Source organism: Meriones unguiculatus, chromosome 1 (genome assembly GCF_030254825.1).
Source record: "Meriones unguiculatus strain TT.TT164.6M chromosome 1, Bangor_MerUng_6.1, whole genome shotgun sequence".
NCBI lineage: Eukaryota > Metazoa > Chordata > Mammalia > Rodentia > Muridae > Meriones > Meriones unguiculatus.
In genome coordinates, this window is record NC_083349.1 from 142777103 (window position 1) to 142798913 (window position 21811).

The 21811-nt window shown below is 39.9% G+C and overlaps 1 protein-coding gene across 2 annotated transcripts in view; it reads left to right on the forward strand.

Annotated features, from left to right (window-relative positions):
- Window positions 1–21811, forward strand: part of Gatad2b (GATA zinc finger domain containing 2B) — a 77440-nt gene that overhangs the window by 43703 nt on the left and 11926 nt on the right. For both annotated transcript variants that reach the window (XM_021646787.2, XM_060367811.1), the window contains exons 2-7: window positions 10167–10502; window positions 17238–17367; window positions 18070–18201; window positions 19249–19380; window positions 20218–20388; window positions 21086–21401. In XM_021646787.2, the coding sequence (XP_021502462.1) occupies window positions 10168–10502; window positions 17238–17367; window positions 18070–18201; window positions 19249–19380; window positions 20218–20388; window positions 21086–21401 (1216 nt within the window). In that variant the 5' untranslated portion in view covers window position 10167. The remainder of the gene's footprint in view (window positions 1–10166; window positions 10503–17237; window positions 17368–18069; window positions 18202–19248; window positions 19381–20217; window positions 20389–21085; window positions 21402–21811) is intronic.

Below are 21811 nucleotides of genomic sequence, written 5' to 3' on the forward strand. Positions count from 1 at the left end.
TACAGATGGTTGTGAGCGCCGTGGTCATGTGGAAGAGTGCTTTTAACTGCTGAGCTTTCTCTTGAGGCCTTATCCCCCTTTTGCGATAGCCATGGGTAGACCTGATATGTGAATGTGGGAATTTCTGCCATGGTGGCAATGTAATGTGAACACAGAAGAGAGTATTTGGTACTCTCTTTACCTTTACATGGGCTCTAGAGAGTGAACTCAAGTTAGGCTTTTCAGCTGAGTCATCTTGCCAGCCTTCTACCTTACTTTTAAGACAGGGTTGTCTTACTAAACCTGGAGCTCACGGATTGATCCTGACTATCTGGCCAGCAAGCCCCCAGGATCTGTCTTCCTTCACATACCTCTGCTTACACAGTGGGGTTATATTATCATGCCTGCCTTTTTATACAGGTAAGAGGGATCCCAGTTCAGGTCCTTATGTCACACAGCAAGCACTGTACCTATGGAGTCATTTCTCCAGCCCCAAGATTATATATTTCCAAGATTACGTTTTTTTTGTACACTAGTGTACAGCAATTTTCCTGTGTTTGAGGTTATTGAAATGCTTGAATATATTGAACTGCTTAAAAGTTACTCTTTGACTTTGGAATTTTTTGTTTTGTTTTTGAGTTAGGTTGTCACTATATAGTCCAGGTTGGCCTTGAACTCTTCATCCTCCCACCTCTGCCTTTTGAAGGCTGGAACTGAAGTTTATACCACCATACCTACCCTGCTATCCTAATATTTTCCGTTGTTTCTGCTACTAACGTAAAATATTTTCCTTTATTAAAATATACTTGTGTAGATACATTAGTACCTACATGTACGTATGTCCTTTTCTAGTGTCAGGGGGGCATTTGGTTTTCTCTAGCCGGAGTTACAAGCAGTTGCAAACTAGCATGTGGACAATAGTAACTAAACTTAGTCTTATGGAAGGGCAGTTAAAGTATTCATAATTACTAAACCATCACTCCAGCTCCTTGCATAAACATTTAAAAAAAAAAAAACATCTTTGGGGTTCACATGCCAACAGAATTTGTGAACAATTCATGGGGCTGTAGAGATAAAGGCTCATAGGTTAAGAGCCCCACTTATTCTTGCAAAGGATATGAATTTCATTCCTGGTATTCACATTGGTGCCTCACAAATCAAATGTCTTTAATTCCAGTTCCAGAGAGAGATGATGCCTCTGGCTTCTTTAGGTCAGCCTGGTATACGTCAGAGTTACAGGTCATCAAGACATACCTAGTGGGACACTGTTAGAAAGAGAAGGAGGCTGGTTAAGAGCCTCCCTTTTGCTCAGGGGTTAAGAGCACTGGCTGTTCTACCAGAGGTCCTGAGTTCAATTCCCAGCAACCACATGGGCTTACAACCGTCTGTAATGGAATCTGATTACCTCTTCTGGTATGCATGAAAACAAAGCACTCACATATATAAAATAAATAAATAAATCTCCTTTTTTTAAAGGGAAAAAAATTATATAACTTGATAAATTGCTTGTTTCTAGATTTTTTCCATTTAATATTTTGAGGCCACAGTTAACTAAAAATAGCTGAAATCATAGAAAGCAAAACAACAGCAAGTGACATGGCATAGCCTCTTATGATTGACTTAGGATACTGTTTTAGGGTTTCTCTGTTTTGTATTTTTATTTATTATAATAATTTGTTGTTGTTGTTGGTTGGCTGTTTTTCAAGACAGGGTTTCTCTATGTAGCCCTGGCTGTCCTGGAACTCAGAGATCCAAGTGCCTCTGCCTATCAAGTACTGGGATTAAAGGAATGCTCCACCATCTCCTGGTGGTTTCTCTTGTTGTTTTGTTTGTTTGTTTTTTCTTTTTTTTTTTTTGCATTTGTTTTATCTCCCCTTTCCCTTTGGCCCCCACTGCATACTTTTTTTTTTTTTCTTCACTATTCTATTGTATTGAGTACCACAGTGATAGTTTTTTTTGGGTTTTCACTTATGAGCTGTTGTAAGTAATGGGGTAGTGAACATTTGCAGACAAGTTTTGTGCGGAGTTACTTTTGGGGGTTGTTTTTGTTTTTTTTAAGACAAGGTTGCTCTGTGTAGCCTTGGCTGTCCCAGAACTTGTTCTGTAGACCAGCCAGGCCTGGAACTCATAGAGATCTGCCTGCCTCTTTTTCCCAAGTGCTGGGATTAAAGGCATGTGCCACCTCTGCCCATCGAGTTGCTGTTTTTAGTTTTGTTGGATGTAAAACTACCAATAGAATTATTAGGTTATGGGCTGGAGAGATGGCTCAGAGGTTAAGAGCACTAGATGCTCTTCCAAATGTCCTGAGTTCAGTTCCCAGCAACCACATGGTGCCTCACAACCATCTATATTGAGATCCGATGCCCTCTTCTGAAGTACAGGTGTGCAAATAAATATTTTAAAAAAGGAATTATTAGGTTATATACTACCTTTGTTTAATTTTGTGAGTTGCCAAACTCCTTTTCAAATGGCTTTATTATTTTACATTGCCAGCAGGAATATTTGAGTTTTACTTTTCTACTTGTTCCCTGGTATTATTATCTCTTTTATATTAAAGCTATCCTAGTGGTTGTGAAAGTGACATGTGTGTATGTGTGCACGTGTGCCCGTATGCCCGTATGCACACGCGCGCGCGCGTACACACACACACACACACACACACACACACACTTTACAACCTTCATGTGGAGATTACAGAACAATTTTGTGAAGTCTTTATCCACTGAGCCATATTGCTAGTCCTATATCTTGGTTCTGGTGTTCCTTTCCTTGGTGAGAGACACTTTTGTGTGCCTTTGTGTATCTGGAGAAATTATTATTATTATTAATCTTAATAATATAATAGACATTATATAAATGTCGATTAAACTTACTTGCTTACCTGCCTGGTCTTGCTGTCACTCATTCCTCACCCATCATTCATTCATTAATTCTTTTTGATAGGGAAGATCAAACTTGGCATTGTGCATGCTATGCAAGTGCTCTATCACTGAACTACATCCCTACACTTGGATTTCATTCATTCATTCATTCATTCATTCATTCATTCATAAACAGGTTTTTCCTGTGTAGCCTTGCCTGTCCTGTACTTGCTTTGTAGATCAGGATGGTCTCAAACTCAGAGAGATCCGCCTGCCTCTGCCCCTGAGTGCTGGGATTACAGTGTGCCCCACCATGTTCAGCTTATTTATTGTTTTTTAATTATTTATTTTATTATTATATATATGAGTGTTTAGTCTGCATGTACCAGCTGTGTGCCTGGTGCCCACAGAGACTAAAAGGTGGCACCAGACCCACTGAAACTGGAATTATGGGTGGTTGTAAGCCACTGTGTGGTACTGAGAACCAAACCTGGTTTCTTTGCAGGAACAAGGGCTCTTAACCACTGAGCCATCTCTCTAGTCTCAAAACCTTGGGTTTAGACAGTGTCTCAGTGTATAGCCCAGGCTGGCCTTTTTCCCCAGTTTCAGCTCTATAATGTTTGCATGTACCATTTTGTTTAGTGCCTCTTCCCCTCTCTTCGCTGAGCTGGGAGTGCTTAGGGCAAGCACTCTTTAGGCTTAGCTACATTTCAACTCTTACTTTCTTACTTTCTTGGCAGTGTCCTAGAAAATACATAAAAATTTTGTTTAAATCCAATCTACCTATAATTTTGGTATCTAATAAATATTGTTTATTCCAAGGTGGCAAAGATTTACTCTGTATTTATTCTAGGAATTTTACATTTTGCCGCACAGTGGTGTTGCACACCTTTAATCCTAGCACTTGAGTTAGACACTAGCCTGGTCTACAGAGCAAATTTCAGGGTAGTTTCACAGAGAAACCCTGTCTTGAAAAACAAAACAAAAAGAAAAGAAAGAAAGAAAAGCACATATTTAACCCTTAAAGTTTAGAATTTTTTTTCTAGTTTTGCTAGTGTGAGGTGATTTCCCACTTGATTGTTTTGCATGTGAATAGGTAGGTAGTTACTTCAGAATCATTTGGAAAAGCTACTGATTCAAATGTCTTTGCATTCTTGTTGAAAATCACTTGACCACAAATATTAGTATATTTCTGAACTCCATTTTGTTCTATTAAGTCTTTATGCAGGTATCAAATTATCTTTATATCCATTTTATTTAGTATCTCAGATATTAGATAAGTTACTGATATGAAACTTTGTACATTTTTGTTTCTCTTTTGAGCTTAATATATCAAATAATACCTTGTTTTCAATTTTTTTATTTTGGGTCTGTGTGTACATGTGTTTGTGTTCACCTGTGAAACTGAGAACATGTACATGTTGTGTGTGTGAAAGTCAAAAGGCAATAATATACTAATTAATCAGTTCTTCTGAGTACCTCAATATGTAAGGAGGCTCATTGGGGAGATTTCCAGACTGTTGTTTCTTTGTGAGAGTCTAGCCATGAAAATTTGGCTGTCATTATAATAATTGTTCTCTGCTCCATCTCCTCCCTGCTGTCCCCTAGAAATTCTTTAATGTCAGTGAACAAGGATAGCTGTAGGGCTTACTTCACGTTCCTTGTCACTTGTGCTAACATTTGTGGTTTGGTGTCTAGTGCCTTGAAAACCCTGTTTAAGGTGGGTTTTTGTTGTTCAGGTAGGATGCAACTCTACTTCCTCTTGTGTCATTTTGAACAGAAATGGGAATTGTAGAATGTGGTTTTGTAATATTTGGTGTTTTTGTCTTTGAGACAGCTCATTTTGCTGCCCTAGCTGGCTTGGAACTTGCTATGTAGATTAAGTTGGCCTCACTCCCAAATTCACCTGCCTCTGCTTCTGCCTTCCTAGTGCTAGTGCTGGCACTATAATTAAAGATGTGTGCCAACCTCACCTGGCTTGTTTTGTTTTCGTTTATTATTATTATTATTTTCTATTTATTCACTTTGTATTCTGGTTGTAGCCCCCTCCTTCATCTCTTCCTGGTCCCACACTCCCTTCTTTGTTTTGTTTTCTGATAGTCTCTTGTATCTTAGGCTGGCCTTGAAGCTGTAGTGCAGCTGTGAGTATGATCTGTGTGAGTGATGTTGAGGAGGTCAAAGGATCTTTCAAGGGGACATTGTTGCAGGCAGGGTCTCCTGTGTTTTATAGTGTGCTGCAGGCCAGCTAGCCTGTGGAGTTCTGGGCAATTCTGTTTCCTCCTCTCATCTCTCCTTAGGGGTGTTGCGATTACAGAGATATATCCCTACATCTGACTTTTTTCACATTGATTCCATGGGTCAAACTCAGGCTAACCTGTTAGGTTTAACTGACAACCATTTTTTACTGACTTAGCTGTCTCTCTGGTCCTCTGTTATATTTGTTTGACACCATTAATTATTTTCCTTTGTCACTTTAATTTGTTAACATGACACGCTTTTCTAGTTTTCTCCCTTGCTTTCTGACTCACTTCCTATAATCATTTAACCCTTAAATTGAGGTTCTACCCTTTCTTTCTAACTGTATATTCTTTTTCAGTAGTTTGATTTATCTTTACAAACGTGTAAACATTTCAGATGTATCAGATGCTTCCTGTGCCTGTTAAAATATTTATCTAGTGTTGGCCTAAGCTTTTGAGTCTTTTGCTTATGTGCCACATATGCAGCTGTTTTGTTAATATACTCACCTTGATTTCAAGATGTCATTTTTAACATCTCTGTTGTGGGTTATTAATATTTATTATTTTAGGTTAATCAGTGGTTAGTCCTAAACCAGCTGTATATGTAAATCACCACAAGAGACTAGAATTTGTTTAATTAACCTAGAGCACAATGCTGGGTAATATTATTCCATCCTAAACCTCCAAGCCCGCATAGTTTCCTACCATTCAGATTTCACCCATTATACTTGATTTTAGTCATATCTTAGGTCTGGTTCATCTCTCTTCGTGGTTCCAAGTCTTCTCCTGCCAGTCTCTTCTCTCCTATTCCTCCCTCTTGCTTCCTTCTCCTCCCTTCCAGACCAGGATGTCCCACCCTATTCTCGCCATTGCACAGCACTGTCTGTGCAATGTTTAATAGACAATTACAGAGAACAAATGGTGGCAAGTTTACATAAACTTGAGACAGATGATGCTTGCATCACAATGCAATGTCCAGATGAAACCAGATAGTGGGCTAGAGAAATCAGCATTTGAATGAACAAGGGTAAATTGTATACATTCCATAAGAACATTATACCAACAGATCTCTCTATTAGACTGTTCTTAGTTTAGGTACAGAAAACCCAGCTTACAGTAGTTTAAATATTAAAATTACTTATTGGCCACTGTAATAGGAATACACAGACTAGCTAGCTTCAGGGTACTTTGTTATATTGACACAGTTATGTAATTAGCTCCAAAAACTGTTCTGTAGTACACAGTGGCTACTTTCTCAGGAGCAGACTACTTTCTCTCTTGGTCACAGGTGGCTATAATACATCAAAGCTAATTTCAAGTTCAATGTAAGGAAATAGAATTTAGAATGTTTAATGACTTAGGTGGTGGTGTTTAGGTTTTCATTGTACATGTTAGTTTTATACAATACTGTCTTAGTTAAGAGTTTCTATTGCTGTGCTAAAACACCAAGTTACATGGTCAAATGTAACTTGAGGAGGAAAGGGTTTTGTTGTTTGGGTTTTTTATTTCAGTTTTTGGAGACAGGGTTTCTTTGTGAGGCCCTGGCTGTCTGGAACTTCCTCTGTACACCAGGCTGTCCTGGAACTCAACAGATGTGCCTGTCTCTGCCTCCCAACTGCTGGGATTAAAGGTGTATGCCATCACTGTCCGATGGAAAGGGTTAAGAGTCAGGAATGTCAAAGAAGATTGTCTTGTGTTTTAATCTTTAGGTGGCTGAATTAGGATGGAAAGTCATAGTCTCTTAACTTTTGGTGGTTTAAACAATTTTTATACATGATGTAAAATGTATATTTAGTAAAAATATATATTTGGTAAAAGTCATGCTTGAATTTTTGAATTTTGATCTTTATTGATGCTAGCAATGTTATAATCCTGGTAGTTGCTGGATTGTGACAACAGACCCCAGTTCTCAGGCAAGATACAAGATCATAGTTTAGCAATATAGTACAATATGAAGTAAGATAATTAGGTAGGTTAAATATAATCCTGTTCTGTGGTTTTGATTTCTTTTTAAAAATGGAGTCTCGTTTTGTAGTCCAGGCTGGCCTAAACCTCACTCAGGATGGTGTCAGGGTTGTGACAGTCTATGTTTCTTTGCTTCCCAAATGTTGGGATTACAAGTGTGTGCTATCATGGTAAAAAAAAAAAAAATCTTTATTTCTACTCCCTAACCCTGAACATGATATGTAGGATATACTTAATATTTATAGGGTGATTTAGATGGACAAGAAAAATATAAGTACATGAAAATACACAATACTGCTTCTTAAGGTGTCTGGCTCTGAGTATATGCACTATAATTTTAGTGGGAAGATGTACTGTATAATTTTTTTAATTGCAAGATGGGGGAGTGCTTTGTGACAAACTTTTCCTGAGCAACACACACATAATACATCTCAGATGGGGAGCCCATGCCAGACCAAAGTACAGATATCTCCAAAGTCCACCATGGTGAACCAATGAATTTTATCAGGGTTACTTATAGGAATATGGGTAAAGGGTTAGTTATGGTAGCAGAAATGGCTCAAAGGCTGCTGTACCACTAAAGCATGGTGACAGCTTCCAAAGCTGGAAGCCTAGAGCACAGCGCACACCCGCCAGCAGCTCAGCAGCTTGGAGAGTGCTCTTTCTCATGGCTCAATTGGTTTGAGCCTCTTTGAGGCAGCTCTGCTGGTGTTTGGGTCTTGTAAGCCAGCATTTCTCAACCTGTGGGCCATGACCCCTTTTGGGGTTGAATGACAACCCTTTTACAGGACTCACCTAAGACTCTAGAGAAGCATAGATATTTACATTGAAGTCCATAACGGTAGCAAAATTACAGTTACAAAGTAGCAACAAAAGCATTTTATGGTTGAGATCACTACAACATGAGGTGTATTGAAGGCTTGCAGCATTAGGAAGGTTGAGAACCACTGCTGTAGGCAGTTCTTTTGGTCTCCAGGCAGCTTGGCTGTCCTGCAAATGACCCTTGTAGTCTTTACTGCTTATATATTCTGGGGAAGGGAGGAATAGAATGAATCTGGTCAGTTTGGGGGACTTCCAAAAGCTGTTTTTGAGTTGTTTGCCTCCAGTCTTAATGAGCTTCCCCTCGAGGAAACTACTATAAGAGGTTTTAGTGATACTAGAAGGGAGATTGAGGAAAAGGCAGCATCTTAAAATTTCTTTTTAAATCCAGATTTATGTAGAATTGAGGGTAGGAAACAAGGCTCATCTGTATAATGTTACTTATATGTATATTTTTAGGGCTGACCATTCACACTGTTGGTGTGCTCTTCAGCATTCTTCTGTTGCCTGTTGTTGTTTGTATAGGCTTGAGGCCTCCTGGGCTTTCCCTCATCCATGTTAGCACGACTGTTGTCCTTGTTCACCTCTTGTTTAAGGCAGTCATGTTGGTGAGGCTTTGTGAATGCCTTTGATGTTTCTTTTCCCTCTCTCTCTCTCTCTCTCTCTCTCTCTCTCTTTCTCTCTCTCTGGTTTTTTGAGACAGGGTTTATCTGTGTACCCTTGGCTGCCCTGGAACTTGCTTTGTTCCAGGACCATGCTGGCCTCAAACTCAAAGATCTGGCTTAGCAAAGCTCGTTGTTCTTCTCGTAAAAAAAAAAAAAAAAAAAAATTGCCCCACTTCCTGAGCCTTGGGTATGGGAGTTACAGATGTTGTAGCAGGCTGTGGAACTGTGTGTTTTGATAGGTTTTGTGTGGTTGTCTGAAATGACTGCTGTCTGTTGCAAGGAGAGGTTTCCTTGATGCCAGGTAAGGACATACTATCTGTGAGTAGGACAATATTTAGACTGTAGACATAGATTATGCTGGTACAATAAAGTAATTTAATCTCAACACTGGGGAGGGCAGAGGCAGTCAAATCTCTTGAGTTCAAGGCCCTCCTTGTCTACATATTAAGTTCCAAGACTGTGGAGAGATTGTCTCAAAAATAAAATATACATTTATTTCTTTATTATGGGACATTGCATAGCATTCATTTGGAGGTCAGAAGACAATATTGAGGAATTGACTCTGCTTTTACTATGTGAGCTCTGAGGTTCAACTCAGGACATCAGACTTGGCAGCAAGTACCTTTGCCCAATGAGCTATCTTGCTGGCTCTATTGGTTGTTGTTGTTTCAGTTTTGTTTGTGTTTTTTTTTTATTACAGTTTATTCACTTTGCATCCCAGCTGTAGCCCCCTCCCCCAGTTTATTTTTTAAATTTTTTGTGTATGTGTGTTTTGACTACATGATACACACACACACACTGAATATGTGCCTGATTCAGCCTACAGAGACCAGAGAAGGCTCTGGATTCCCTGGAACTGGAGTTTTACTGATGCTTGTAAATTGCCATGTGTGTTCTGGGAGCTGTACCTAAACCCCAGTCTTCTGCAAGAGCAGCAAGTACTTTTTTTTCCCCTTTTTGCAGCAAGTACTTTTAATCACGTCTCTAGCCCGTTTGTTTGTTTGTTTGTTTGTCTGTTTGTTTATATACAGGATCTGGCACCATAGCTCAGGTTGGCCTTAAATTCTAGATCCTCCTGACTCAGATTCCCAAGTGCTGGGATTACCAGCAATCTCTATCATCCCTAGCTTGAATGTTTTTGTTGTTGTTTGTTGGGTTTTGTTGTTTGGTTAGTTGGTTGGGTTTCTTTGTTTTTCTTTTCTTTCTTCAAAACAGGGTTTCTCTGTGTAACCTTGGCTGTTTTGGACTCCATTTGTAGACCAGGCTGGCCTCAAACTCGTGGAGATCCACCTGCCTCTGCCTCCCCGAGTTCTGGGATTACAGGTGTGCACCACCATGCCCAGCTTTGTTGGTTGTTTTTAAAGAACTATCCACAGGAGTGTAGTGTTTGATTTCAGGTACCTTTTATAATTAAAGGCCTTGGTGACTAGAATGTATTGGAAGTTTGTTTTCATTGATGAAGTTGACTAGAGAAATACTTCGTATAGATGTTGTAGGACAAAAATAGCATTGGAAGGTAGCTCTGTTATCTGTGACTTTTGAATGTTTGTTACATGAATTATTTTTTTCTTTACCTTAGCACTTCACATTCCTACATAAGGAACTGTATTCTGATCTTTCTCGTGTGTTTCTTTTTAAAGGATGGATAGAATGACAGAAGATGCTCTTCGCCTGAATCTTTTGAAGAGAAGTTTGGACCCAGCAGATGAGCGAGATGATGTCCTGGCAAAACGACTCAAAATGGAGGGTCATGAGGCCATGGAACGTCTGAAAATGTTGGCACTTCTCAAAAGGAAAGATTTGGCAAATCTTGAGGTGCCCCATGAGTTACCTAGTAAACAAGATGGGAGTGGTGTCAAGGGTTATGAAGAGAAACTCAATGGAAATCTCAGGCCTCATGGAGACAATAGGACTGCTGGAAGGCCAGGCAAAGAAAACATCAATGACGAGCCTGTGGATATGAGTGCAAGACGGAGGTATGGAGCAGCTTAGCCGTCTCCAGGCACAGTCTTCTTCAAAAAAGCTGTAAAAATGGGACAAATTTCAGTGAGAGGAAGGTGCTTTTCCTCTTACAGCTGTTTTTTGGTTTGTTTGTTTTGTTTTTGTTTTTTAATTTTGTTGTTTTGCAGCAGGGTCTCACATTATAGCCATACTGGTCTTGAACTTGTGGCAGTCCTCTTGCCTCAGCATATTAGTGCTGGGATAACATGTGTGAACTACCACATGATAATATCCTAAAGCTTCTTGGAAGAAGAACTGTGTCCTGTAGCCATGAGTTCCTTTTATTTCCAGATGAAGCTCATAAAAGCCATAGTTCTTACTTAAGATATAATGATTATTTCTGGGGGCCAAAGAGGTGACAAAGTAACTAATAGTGTTTGCTGCTCAGTCATGACATCTGGAAATCAAATCCTAACTCCCACATCAAATGGTACATAGCCACCTATAATTCCAACTCCAAGAGATCCAGCACCCTCTTCTTGTATCTGTGGCCATCTCTGCAGACATCTTTTTTTTTTTTTTTTTTTTCCCCTTTTTAAAAAACAAACCCCAAGGATTGGGGATTTAGCTCAGTGGTAGAGCGCTTGCCTAGCAAGCCCAAGGCCCTGGGTTCGGTCCTCAGCTCTGGGGGGAAAACAAAACAAAACAAAACAAAAATTAAAAGATTATTTCTGATCCTAGCCCAATTGGTATGTATTATCCTGCTTCCCCCCTCCCCCGACAAGATGGCTATAGGATTAAAGCAAAGAAATTGGCATCAGCTGGCCAGCGGTGGTGTCTCATACCTTTGATTCCAGCACTGGGGAGGCAAAGGCAGGTGGATCTCTGAGGTTCAAGCACAGCTTGGTCTACAGAGCAAGTTCTAGGACAGTCAGGGCTACACAGAGAAACCACACAAAGCTTCCTTCATATTCCAGGGATTTAAGATTTGTGTATTATAGATCTCAGATTCTATTACATTAAAAAAAGTCAGACCTGGCTTCTTTGTGTCACAGGAAAATTAGCACATGTGGTCTCTACATTCTTGCCCTATTGGTACCACTTTTCTCAACCCCTACATACAGGTTCCTTTGTACACATATGCTCATTCCTAGTCTTTCTGTCTTTCCGTCTCTTTCTCTTACACACTTTTTTTTTTTTTTTGGTTTTTCAAGACAGGGTTTCTTGATGTAGCCCCATGGCTGTCCTGGAGCTCTTTATAGTCCAGGCTGGCCTTGAACTCGCACAGAGATCCACCTGCCTCTACCTCCCGAGTGCTGGGATTAAAGGCATGTGCTACCAAGGCCCTGCACACACGCATGCACGTACACAGGTTCCTTTTCTGGGGTGTGTCAAAGTATAAACTGAAGAAAGGAACCTAGAGCTAATTGAGGCTTAAGTCTGCCTGGTAGTTGAATCACAGTATAGATAGCCCTAGTTTTACCGCTGATAAAAGTAAGAATTACTCATTATTCATATGCTCTTTATTTGACCTTGCTGACTTTTTCCTAGCACTAATCTAACGCAGGATCTTTAACAAACTAGACTAATGGATGGAGGGGAAGAAGGAAGGAATAGTTACAGTGTGTTTGTTTCTCAGTCTTGATTAGTGTTGTTCCAGAACTCAAAAACACAAGCAAAAAAAAAGAACAAACAAAAACCATAGAGTAGTTACTCTTGGTAATAACATTTAAAAACTGTTGTAAAAACCTAAAATAAATTCCCCCAAGAAATGTCCTTGGAAGCTACAGCAGGTAGACTTGGAGAAATGTTGTATGAGTGGATCTACTTTATATTCTTCAGGAGGGATGAATGTGGATGGATGAAAACAGGTGCCTGAGCAGCCCATTTGCTCCACAATCATACATTCTTCCAGAGCAAGTGAATGAAATACAGATAGATTTTTCATGTCCCAAAGTGAAGCTCTTTAAATATGTTCTTCATAGGCACCAGTTTCACAAGCTGGCAATGCTGATTAATTATATTTAATCAAAAATCAGAATGTGGGATTAGGCATTGAAAAAACAGTGCCTACTTAACATGTGTAAGGTGCTTGGATCTTTCCCAAATATTGTCCCCCCAAAAGGTCTTATGGCCCTGAAAACCCAAACATTCTGTTTAATTTATTTATGGATAATGAGCATTGAATATAATGGCATCTCTTTCCAATTCCCCACAAGCTGTTCTGTAAGAACGAACTAAGGAGAAGCATGACTTCTTTGAATAAAAAGTACTTGGTGCCCTTGCAGAGGATCTGGGTTGAGTTTCCAGCACCCATAGCATTTATAGCTCACAACCATCTATAGCTCCAGTTCCAAGAGATTCAATTCCTTCTCATCTCTGAGGGTTCCAGCCATGGGTGTAGTGGGTATGTATGTCTGTAGGCAACACTCATGCACATAAAATCTTTTAAAAGAAAATAAAAGAATAAAAGGAAAAATATGGAAAGTGGAATTTGTAACACGCGTCCTGTCTTTGTTGCTTAAATACCACTAATGGGGTGAATTCTGCTATCTGTGAAATAACTTGTTATTTATTAAATATTAAGTAGAGTGAAACTAGTATAACTACTGTTTTAGAATGGTAGAGAAACAACTTTTTTTTTTTTCTCTAGTAGTTTGTGGTGGGACTTGAATCTGCGGTTATCCATTTGCTGCTGCCCTGGGATTTTCCAGATCTATATCACACCCAGGCAGACTTCTTTGTTGTTGTTGTTATTGTTTAATAATTTATTTAATTTTATGTGCATTAGTATGAAGGTGTCAGATCCCTTAGAATTGGGAGGTATAGACAGTTGTGAGCTGCCATGTGGGTGCTGGGAATTGAACCCGGGTCCTTTGGAAGAGCAGCCCGTGCTCTTAACCACTGAGCCATCACTCCAGCCCCCGACTTCTTTGTTTTAATGCTGGGATAAGAATTGGGAGCTTTAAGCCAGGTGTTGCATGTTTAAGACCAGCCAGGGCTATAAAAAACTAACAAAAAACAAAATTAGAAGCTTTATAGCTTCCGGGAATATGCCAGGTTGAAGCATAATTGGTATTCAGCTATTTTTGTTTTTGAGACAGGGTTTCTCTGTGTAGCCCTGGCTGTCCTGGATTTGCTTTATAGACCAGGCTGGCCTCGAACTCACAGTAATCTGCCTGCCTCTGCCTTCCTGAGTGCTGCAATTACAGGTGTGTGCCACCATGCCCAGCTTGGTATTCAGCTTTTAATAGTCTCTTAACCTGTGAAAGTTTACTACTTAGAAGCCTCGGATAGTGCTTTAGAAAATTTTAGATTTCAGGCATAGTGACACGTCTTTAGTTTCAGCACCTGGGAGGCAGGGGCAGGCAGACCTTTTACTTTGAGACCAGCCTGATCTACACAGTGAGTTTCAAGACAGCCAGGGCTACACAGAGAAATCCTGTCTCAGAAAACCAAAATAAACAAACTGGGATCAAGACTTGACATGGGCTTTTGCCTTTCTGTGCCATCTATCTAATACATACCTGGTTGTATCTAAGTATAAAATAGTTTAGTGTTGTTTGGTAGTGTAAGTTATGATAATGTTACACAGTTTTAAACTATTCATTCAGGAATATCTCTGCCCATCCTGGTACTGAGCAGTCTCAACAATAGAAATTTAGGGAAGAATGTTTTACCTTAAAAACAATCTTTTTTACAGAATATGCCTACCTAGCCAGGACCAGAATTTCACAAAGCTGCTAATTGGTGATTTAAAAAACAAAAACAAACAAAAAAGCACTGGTGAATCAGTGGGGTATTTTCAAGCCTCAGAATTGCTTACCTAGTATGAGAGGATAAAGGAACGTAGAGATGACAAGTAAAAGAGGAGCATATTTAAAGTCAGGTACTAAGGTTATTTGGTCTTCTGAGCAGAAAGCTCTTTCTCATTCTGGTGGTATTTTTTTCTGGAACTCCATATCTTCAGCTCACTGTCTGACTTGTGGCTGTAGTGCAGTTCAAATACAGAGTCCACGAAGCAGTCATTCTCCCCTGCTGTTCTGTTTTCTCAGCTAAACTTAGCAGGGACTCAGATTTTACCCTGTTGAGAAAGTAAAGGCTTATCTTTACTTTAAAAGCCGCCTTTAGGTGAAACCAGGAGTGGTGGTGCTCCATGTTATAGTTCCAGCACTTGGGAAATGGAAGCAGCAGGTGTTTGCTGTGAGTTCAATGTTTGTCTGGGCCACAGGGGCCAGCAAGATGGCCCAGTGGGTAAAGGCACTTGCCACCAAGGCTGATGACCTAAGTTTATAATTCCTGGAACCTCACATATTAGAAGGAGAGACCTGACTCCACAAAGTTGTCCTTAACAGCCACATCTGCACCCTAGCACATATGTACATGACTGTATAGACACTAAATTAATAAAAATTAAAAACAAAAAGGTTTCTTGGGGCTAGAAATGTCGCTCAGTAGTAGACTACCTAGTATGCATAGGGTCCTAGGTTGATTCCCAATAACATACAAATACTTTGTGTCCCAAAAGGACCCGAGACAAAAAAACAAAAACACAGGCAAAACAAAACAAAATAAAAACCTTGAGAAAATAGTGCATAGGGTGTTAAAGTTAATGACCTATGAGCTTTTGGGCTTTAAGTTCCACCTTTTAAAACCTATAAGCACATGGTGGCACATGCCTGTAATCCCAACATTCAGGGAGGGAGAGGCAGGTGGATCTCTTGAGTTCGAGGCCAGCCCGGTCTACAGAGCAAGTCAAAGCTACACAGAGAAACCCTGTCTTGAAAAACAAAACAGAAAACTCTACAAGCATATCAACCTAACTTAGACTTATATACTCCCAGCTATTCTGTCTCAAAAGCTGTAGCTGTAGCTCAGCAATAGAAGGCATGTTTGTGTATCTGTGAGGCCTTGAGTTCTAGCCTTTTTACTACAAAAGAAAGGGGAAAAAATAACTTTAGCCCGGCATGGTGTTCCGTTCTTAAGATCATTGTGCATGGGAAGTAGAAGCAGGGAGATCAGGATTTTTTGAGGCTAGCCAGTTGCATGAGATCCTGGCTTACACAAACATTTAAAAATCAGGAGAGGTGGGAGGATATATTTGTTGATTTGAGAATCTAAGGAAATTAGAATTTTCAGGTTGTTTGTATCCAGTAGAATATATAAAATTCTGCAGAATTTTAAAACAGGGCTGCAGAGGTGTTAGAAAAACGTCTCAGAGGTTAAGAACACAGGCTGCTCTTCCAGAGGTCCTGAGTTCAATTCCCAGCAACCACATGGTGGCTCACAACCATCTATAATGAGATCTAGTGCCCTCTTCTGGTGTGCAGTTGTACATGCAGACAGGACATTATATATGTAACAAATAAATCTTAAACAGGGTTGTAGAAATAAAAACAAGGGTTATCAAAATGAATAGATTTGGAAGTAAAAGTTCATGTGAAGGATTTTAGATCAAAGTAGTTCTGGATAAATTTCAGAGAAGGTACTAGATACTGGCTAGTATCTAGTGTGTCTGTGGCTTAGTCTTTCTCCAGGAGGCTGTATGCTTTAGAGTTAATACTGTTAGTTTCCTCAAGCCATTGTTCACACCTCCTTTTGTCTCCTCTTTATAATTTCCTCTTGACAGAAAACACTCACATAAACAGAACCATGTCATTAGTGTGAGAGTGAGCTGCTTCCCTCATGTCCGTCAGTAGTACTCAAAAGAGAGGACTAGATTCTACTGGTTCACCCTAATAACCGCTCAGTGTTGTGATATAAGGAAAGGTTAGAAGTAAAATGTGGTATTAGAGCACTTAGTTTTTTATTTTATTTTAAGACAGAACTCATTAGGTGGCCCTGGCTGGCCTGGAACACTCTGTGTAGATTAGACTGTGTGAGCCACCATACTGAATATCTCTTTTTTCAAAGGTATTTGTACATGTGTGGGTGTTTTGCTTTCATGGATGTCTGTGTACCATGTATGTATAGTGGTGGCCAGAAGAGAATATCATACCCCCTGGGTCTGGGGTTACAGTTGTAAGCCGTGTGGGAGCTGGGAATTGAACCTGTGCCCTCTAGAAGAGCAGCCAGTGTTCTTTTTTCAGCTCTCTCTTTAGCACCATTTTAATTTTTTTTCTATTAAAAAAAAAAACCTACCATATTATGTGTATGAGTATTTTGCCTACATGTATGTCATATGGTGACATGTGTGCCTGCTTCTTATGGAGACCCAAAGAGGGCATCAGGTCTCCTGAAACTGGAATTACAGATGATTGTGAACAGTCTTGAGAACTAATGCTGTGTCCTCTGGAAGAGCCAACTCTTCTAAGCTCTGAACCAACCCTTTTATCCCCAATTCTTTTTTGTTTGTCTTTTGTTTTTCAAGATAAGGTTTCCCTGTGTAACAGCCCTGGCTATCCTGGCACTCTCTTTGTAGACCAGGCTGGCCTTGAGCTCACAAAGATCCGCTTGCTTCTGCCTCCTGAACGCTGGGATCAGACAGGTGTCACCACACCTGGCCATCATCCCCCAATTCTTGAAGTTTCTCATCACTTTATATGTTTGTGCCTGCACAGCCTGACAGATTTTAAATTAGAAAAGTATTTTGCTGAGGTCTTGCCCTCATTTATATCTTAGTGTCTTTATTCTAGGACCTGTCTATCTCTTGCTGAATCAGGATAGACCCAACTTCCCTTGGATTTCTTTGTTCATTGTAGTGAAGAAATTTTCTTTTTAGGAAACTGTTGAAATACTATAATTATTATTATTATTATTTTTTTGTCCAGTGAGCCAGACCGAGGAAGGCTAACTCCTTCCCCAGACATAATTGTTTTGTCTGATAATGAGGCTTCCAGTCCCCGGTCCAGCTCCCGGATGGAAGAGAGACTCAAAGCAGCCAACCTAGAGATGTTTAAGGTAAAAAAGGAAGGAAGTTGTTTCTTCTCTTTTCTCTTTCTTTCTTTCTTTCTTTCTTGCTTGCTTTTCTTTTTTCCTTTTATGTTTCTTCCATTCTCTTTAATTCCCTGGTTTGGTTTTGTATTTTTGTTTTGATTTGCTTTTTGGATTTAAATTACTACCTATTTGATAAGTTACTCATACTGATTCTTCACAGTGTACCCTTTGAGAGGTAGCTGTTCAGCCAAACAAAAAAAAGTTTGCTAAGCATGTATATAAAGTCATATTCAATATAATGTATCTTTAGAAGATGAAATAAAACTTTGTAATTTAAGTTACATAAAGTAAACCCTTAGTGTGATGATTTCCTTTACATTATCTAGAGTCTCAGAATATAGAAGAATTCTTATTTTTATATATATCTACATCAAGTATGATTTTTAAAGATTTAGAGGCTATTTAAACATATATATATTGTTTCCGTTTTGTCAGTCATCTGTTTTTGCCAGGAATGTACTGATTGACATTTATATATAGTCTACAAGTACTTTTGAGTACTTCCTGAATGATACTCTGCATGGACTACAAAGATAGAGTCATATCTTCTCTTCTGCTTCTTATAAAAGAATTTGAAGGTTTTAGAAGAGAAAACCTTATTTCTTACGGGAAGGGATTCTGGGTACCTGTTGCTGTTGCTGACCTACCGCCTCCATGTTTCCTTAGGGGAAAGGCATTGAGGAACGGCAGCAGCTTATCAAGCAACTGAGAGATGAGCTACGACTGGAGGAAGCTCGTCTGGTGCTGTTAAAGAAATTGAGACAGAGTCAGCTGCAGAAAGAGAATGTGGTCCAAAAGGTAGTATTTCTAGAAAGGAAAAGGCTTGAGATGAGAGAGACTGCTCCAGGTAGAGTCAGCTTTGTGGACCATTCTCTGGTTCTGTAGTTTTTGTTTTAGTCTCTACAGAGTAAACAGGTTAAAAAGTAGTAGTTCTGTCTTTTGTTTATTTGTTTGTTTTGTTTTAACCTTCAGCATTTATCAAGAAAAACTTTTTAAGTGGCCATGGTAATGTGTGTCTGTGATACCAGCACTTGGAAAGTCGAGTTAGAATCAAGAGTTAGGTTCAAGGAGCTGGAAAGGTAGCTGAGAGAGCACTTGCTGCTCCTGCACAGAGACCGAATTTTGTTCCAGCACCCACTTGTGGTAGCTCACAAGCAGAAGCTAGTGCAGTTCCAAAGGATCTGGTGCCCTATTTGGGCCCTCAGCAGCCACCAGGCACACATGGGACACAGTCATAAATGAAGACAAAACAATCATATACAAAAAATAAATTAATCTTTTTTTATAAAGGAGTTAAGGTGGCTATGTGAGACCCTGTCTGAAAAGAGAGAGACAGAACCTCTCATAGTTACACAGACCTTTAATCTTAACAGTTGGGAGACAAACCCGTGTGGATCTCTGTTTGAGGCTAGCCCAGTCTACATATTGAGGTCCAGGTTGGCCCAGGCTGTATATAACAAGACCTAGTCTTAAAGAAACAAATCAAGAAAATAAGAATGAAAAAATCCAAAGAGCCTTAATTTAATTTTTTTCATCTTTCTTCCTTGGCAATAGGAACTTCACATTTATACTCACAAGGGAATTTAAAAAACCTAGAACTTCACTAAATTCAACCTCGGGGGTTTGGGGTTTAGTTTTTTTTTTGTTTTGTTTTGTTTTGTTTGTTTGTTTGTTTGTTTTTGAGACAGGGTTTCTCTGTGCAGTCCTGGCTGTTCTGGAACTCACTCTGTAGATCAGGCTGGCCTCAAACTCATAGATCCTTCTGCCTTTGTCTCCTGAGTGCTGGGATTAAAGGCGTGCCACCACAGTTAGGCCCACAGTCTCTTTTTCTATTTCCCCTCCTAGACTCCAGTTGTACAGAACGCAGCATCTATTGTTCAGCCATCTTCTGCACATGTGGGACAGCAAGGCTTATCTAAGCTTCCCTCCCGGCCTGGGGCTCAAGGGATTGAACCTCAGAATTTGAGAACATTACAGGTATGTGACCCATGATTTTACTATTGGAGAAGTCTGTCTGTCCTGTCTTTATTTGGGGATGTTTTTTGTAAAGACTGTAAAGAATCTGACTATGAGGCCAGCCTGATCTACATAAGTTCCAGGACAGGCAGGACTCAAAAAAAAAAGAAAAAGAAAAAAAAGCCAGAGATGGGTTTGCAGTACCCACTTTAAGTGGCTTGCAATTCTAGCACTAAGGAATCCAACACCCTTCTAGCATGGCATTACATGCATTTATGTACACAGACAAACACAAATAATAAATCTTTTTTAAAAATTAAAAATCATACCTGGGGAGATGGCTTAGTGGCCTGCATTTAAATGCATATGGCCTGCATTTAAGTACTAGCACCCACAAAGAGCTCATTTCTTTAATACCCTCTTCTAGTCTCCAAGGGCACCAGATATGCATATAAGTAATGATAGAGGGCCTGGAAAGATGCATCAGAGGTAGCACTTGCTGTTCTTGTAGAGGACCTGAGTTCTATTCCTACCACCCACATGGTAGCTCAAAACCATCTCTAAGTCTAGTTGCAGGGAATCTGACATCTTCTTCTGACCTCAGCAGACAAGGCACATATATGGTGTATACACACATGCAGGGAAAATACTCAAAACAAGTGAATCTAAAAAATCTATTTGACTAGAGTAATGGTAGCAGTTTCCCATTGCATTGTTAAATGAAATTATCAAGTGTGTGTTCCCATGGTTCTACTTGCTGTCCATTATAAGCAGTGTTTTCTCTTTGCATCTTCTGGGGTATTATGCCATCTGTGAGTTTTTTGGTTTTGTTTTTCTTTTCTTCTCCTTTCCCTTTAGGGTCACAGTGTCATCCGTTCAGCAACCAACACAACCCTTCCACACATGTTGATGTCTCAACGTGTTATTGCACCAAATCCAGCCCAACTTCAGGGCCAACGGGGGCCACCGAAGCCTGGCATAGTACGCACCACAACACCTAATATGAATCCTGCAATCAGTTACCAACCAGTAAGAGCAAGTGCTGCTGTACAAACAGAAAAATCCTTTGTTTGCTTTTATTATTGAAAGAGCCACAGGTTTTAAGGTTTTGTGTATAGAGAAATTAGGACAAAAAAGTGACTTGAATAGAGAGTGTTCCCCAGAATGGATGCTTTTTAAGGAATTATATAAAAATAGTGGTAGAAAAAGTAGTTTATTGTAGAGGAAAGCTAAATTAGCTAAAATCTGCCTTAAGAAAGATCTTAATCTAGGGGTGAAAGTGGGATGGAAATGATATAAATACAGTACTTATGTATGAAATTCTCAAAAATAAATCTGTGTATATGCTGGGTGCGGTAGTGCAGGCCTATATTCCCAGCACTCAGGAAGGCAGATCAATGTGAGTTCGAGGCCAGCCTGGTCTACAAAGTGAGTCCAGGACAGCCAAGGCTCCACAGAAAACCCTGTCTTGAAAACAAACAAAACAAATCTTTGTATGAAAAAGGAGCTAGAGGTATGAATGTGACTGAAAGATCTCTGATGGTTTCTTTCTTGAATAGCTTTAGCTTACCGGTGCCATCATTCTTTTATGTGCCAGGATTATGTCTTAGTGATAAATTGAATGTTTTCTGTTTTGAAGAAGCTTAGCAGTCTGACTAGGACTAAGTAGTTAAAATTAAGGCTTAGTCTCTCATTTAGCATCCACCTGTCCATTGTTCCCTTTCAGCAGTCAAGCTCTTCTGTTCCCTGTCAGCGCACAACGTCTTCTGCCATCTATATGAACCTTGCCTCCCATATCCAGCCAGGGACTGTGAACAGAGTGTCCTCACCACTTCCTAGCCCCAGTGCCATGAGCGATGCTGCCAACTCACAGGCTGCCGCCAAATTGGCTCTTCGAAAACAGCTGGAAAAGACGCTCCTGGAGATACCACCTCCAAAACCTCCTGCTCCCTTACTTCACTTCCTGCCTAGTGCAGCCAATAGCGAATTTATCTACATGGTAGGCTTGGAAGAAGTCGTACAGAGTGTCATTGACAGCCAAGGTAACACTTCCTTCTAGTTAAGTCTCTAAGCATGCAGTTGCCAAGCCTCTTGGCAGAGAACAAGTGTTCCAGGGAACTGTGTAGTATTTAATAACTGCTCTTAATCCAGCCCTGATAGCTCCTTACGTAGAAGCCCACCACTTTGTAGGCAGAGGCAGGAGGATTGCTCCAAGTTCAAGTAAAGTGAAAGCCAATTCAGAGTACAGACTGAGAATCTATCTTAAAACTTTTATTTAGTACTACTAAGCTGGGTGTAGTGACATGCTTATTGTCCCACTGAGACAAATGGGGGAATACTGAGCATTTGAGGCCAGCCTGAGCAACATAGCAAGATCCTGTCTCACAAAGAAAGCTGGAGGAACATACAAGTATCTGTGGTACTTGGGAGACTGAGACTGGAGGATCTCAAG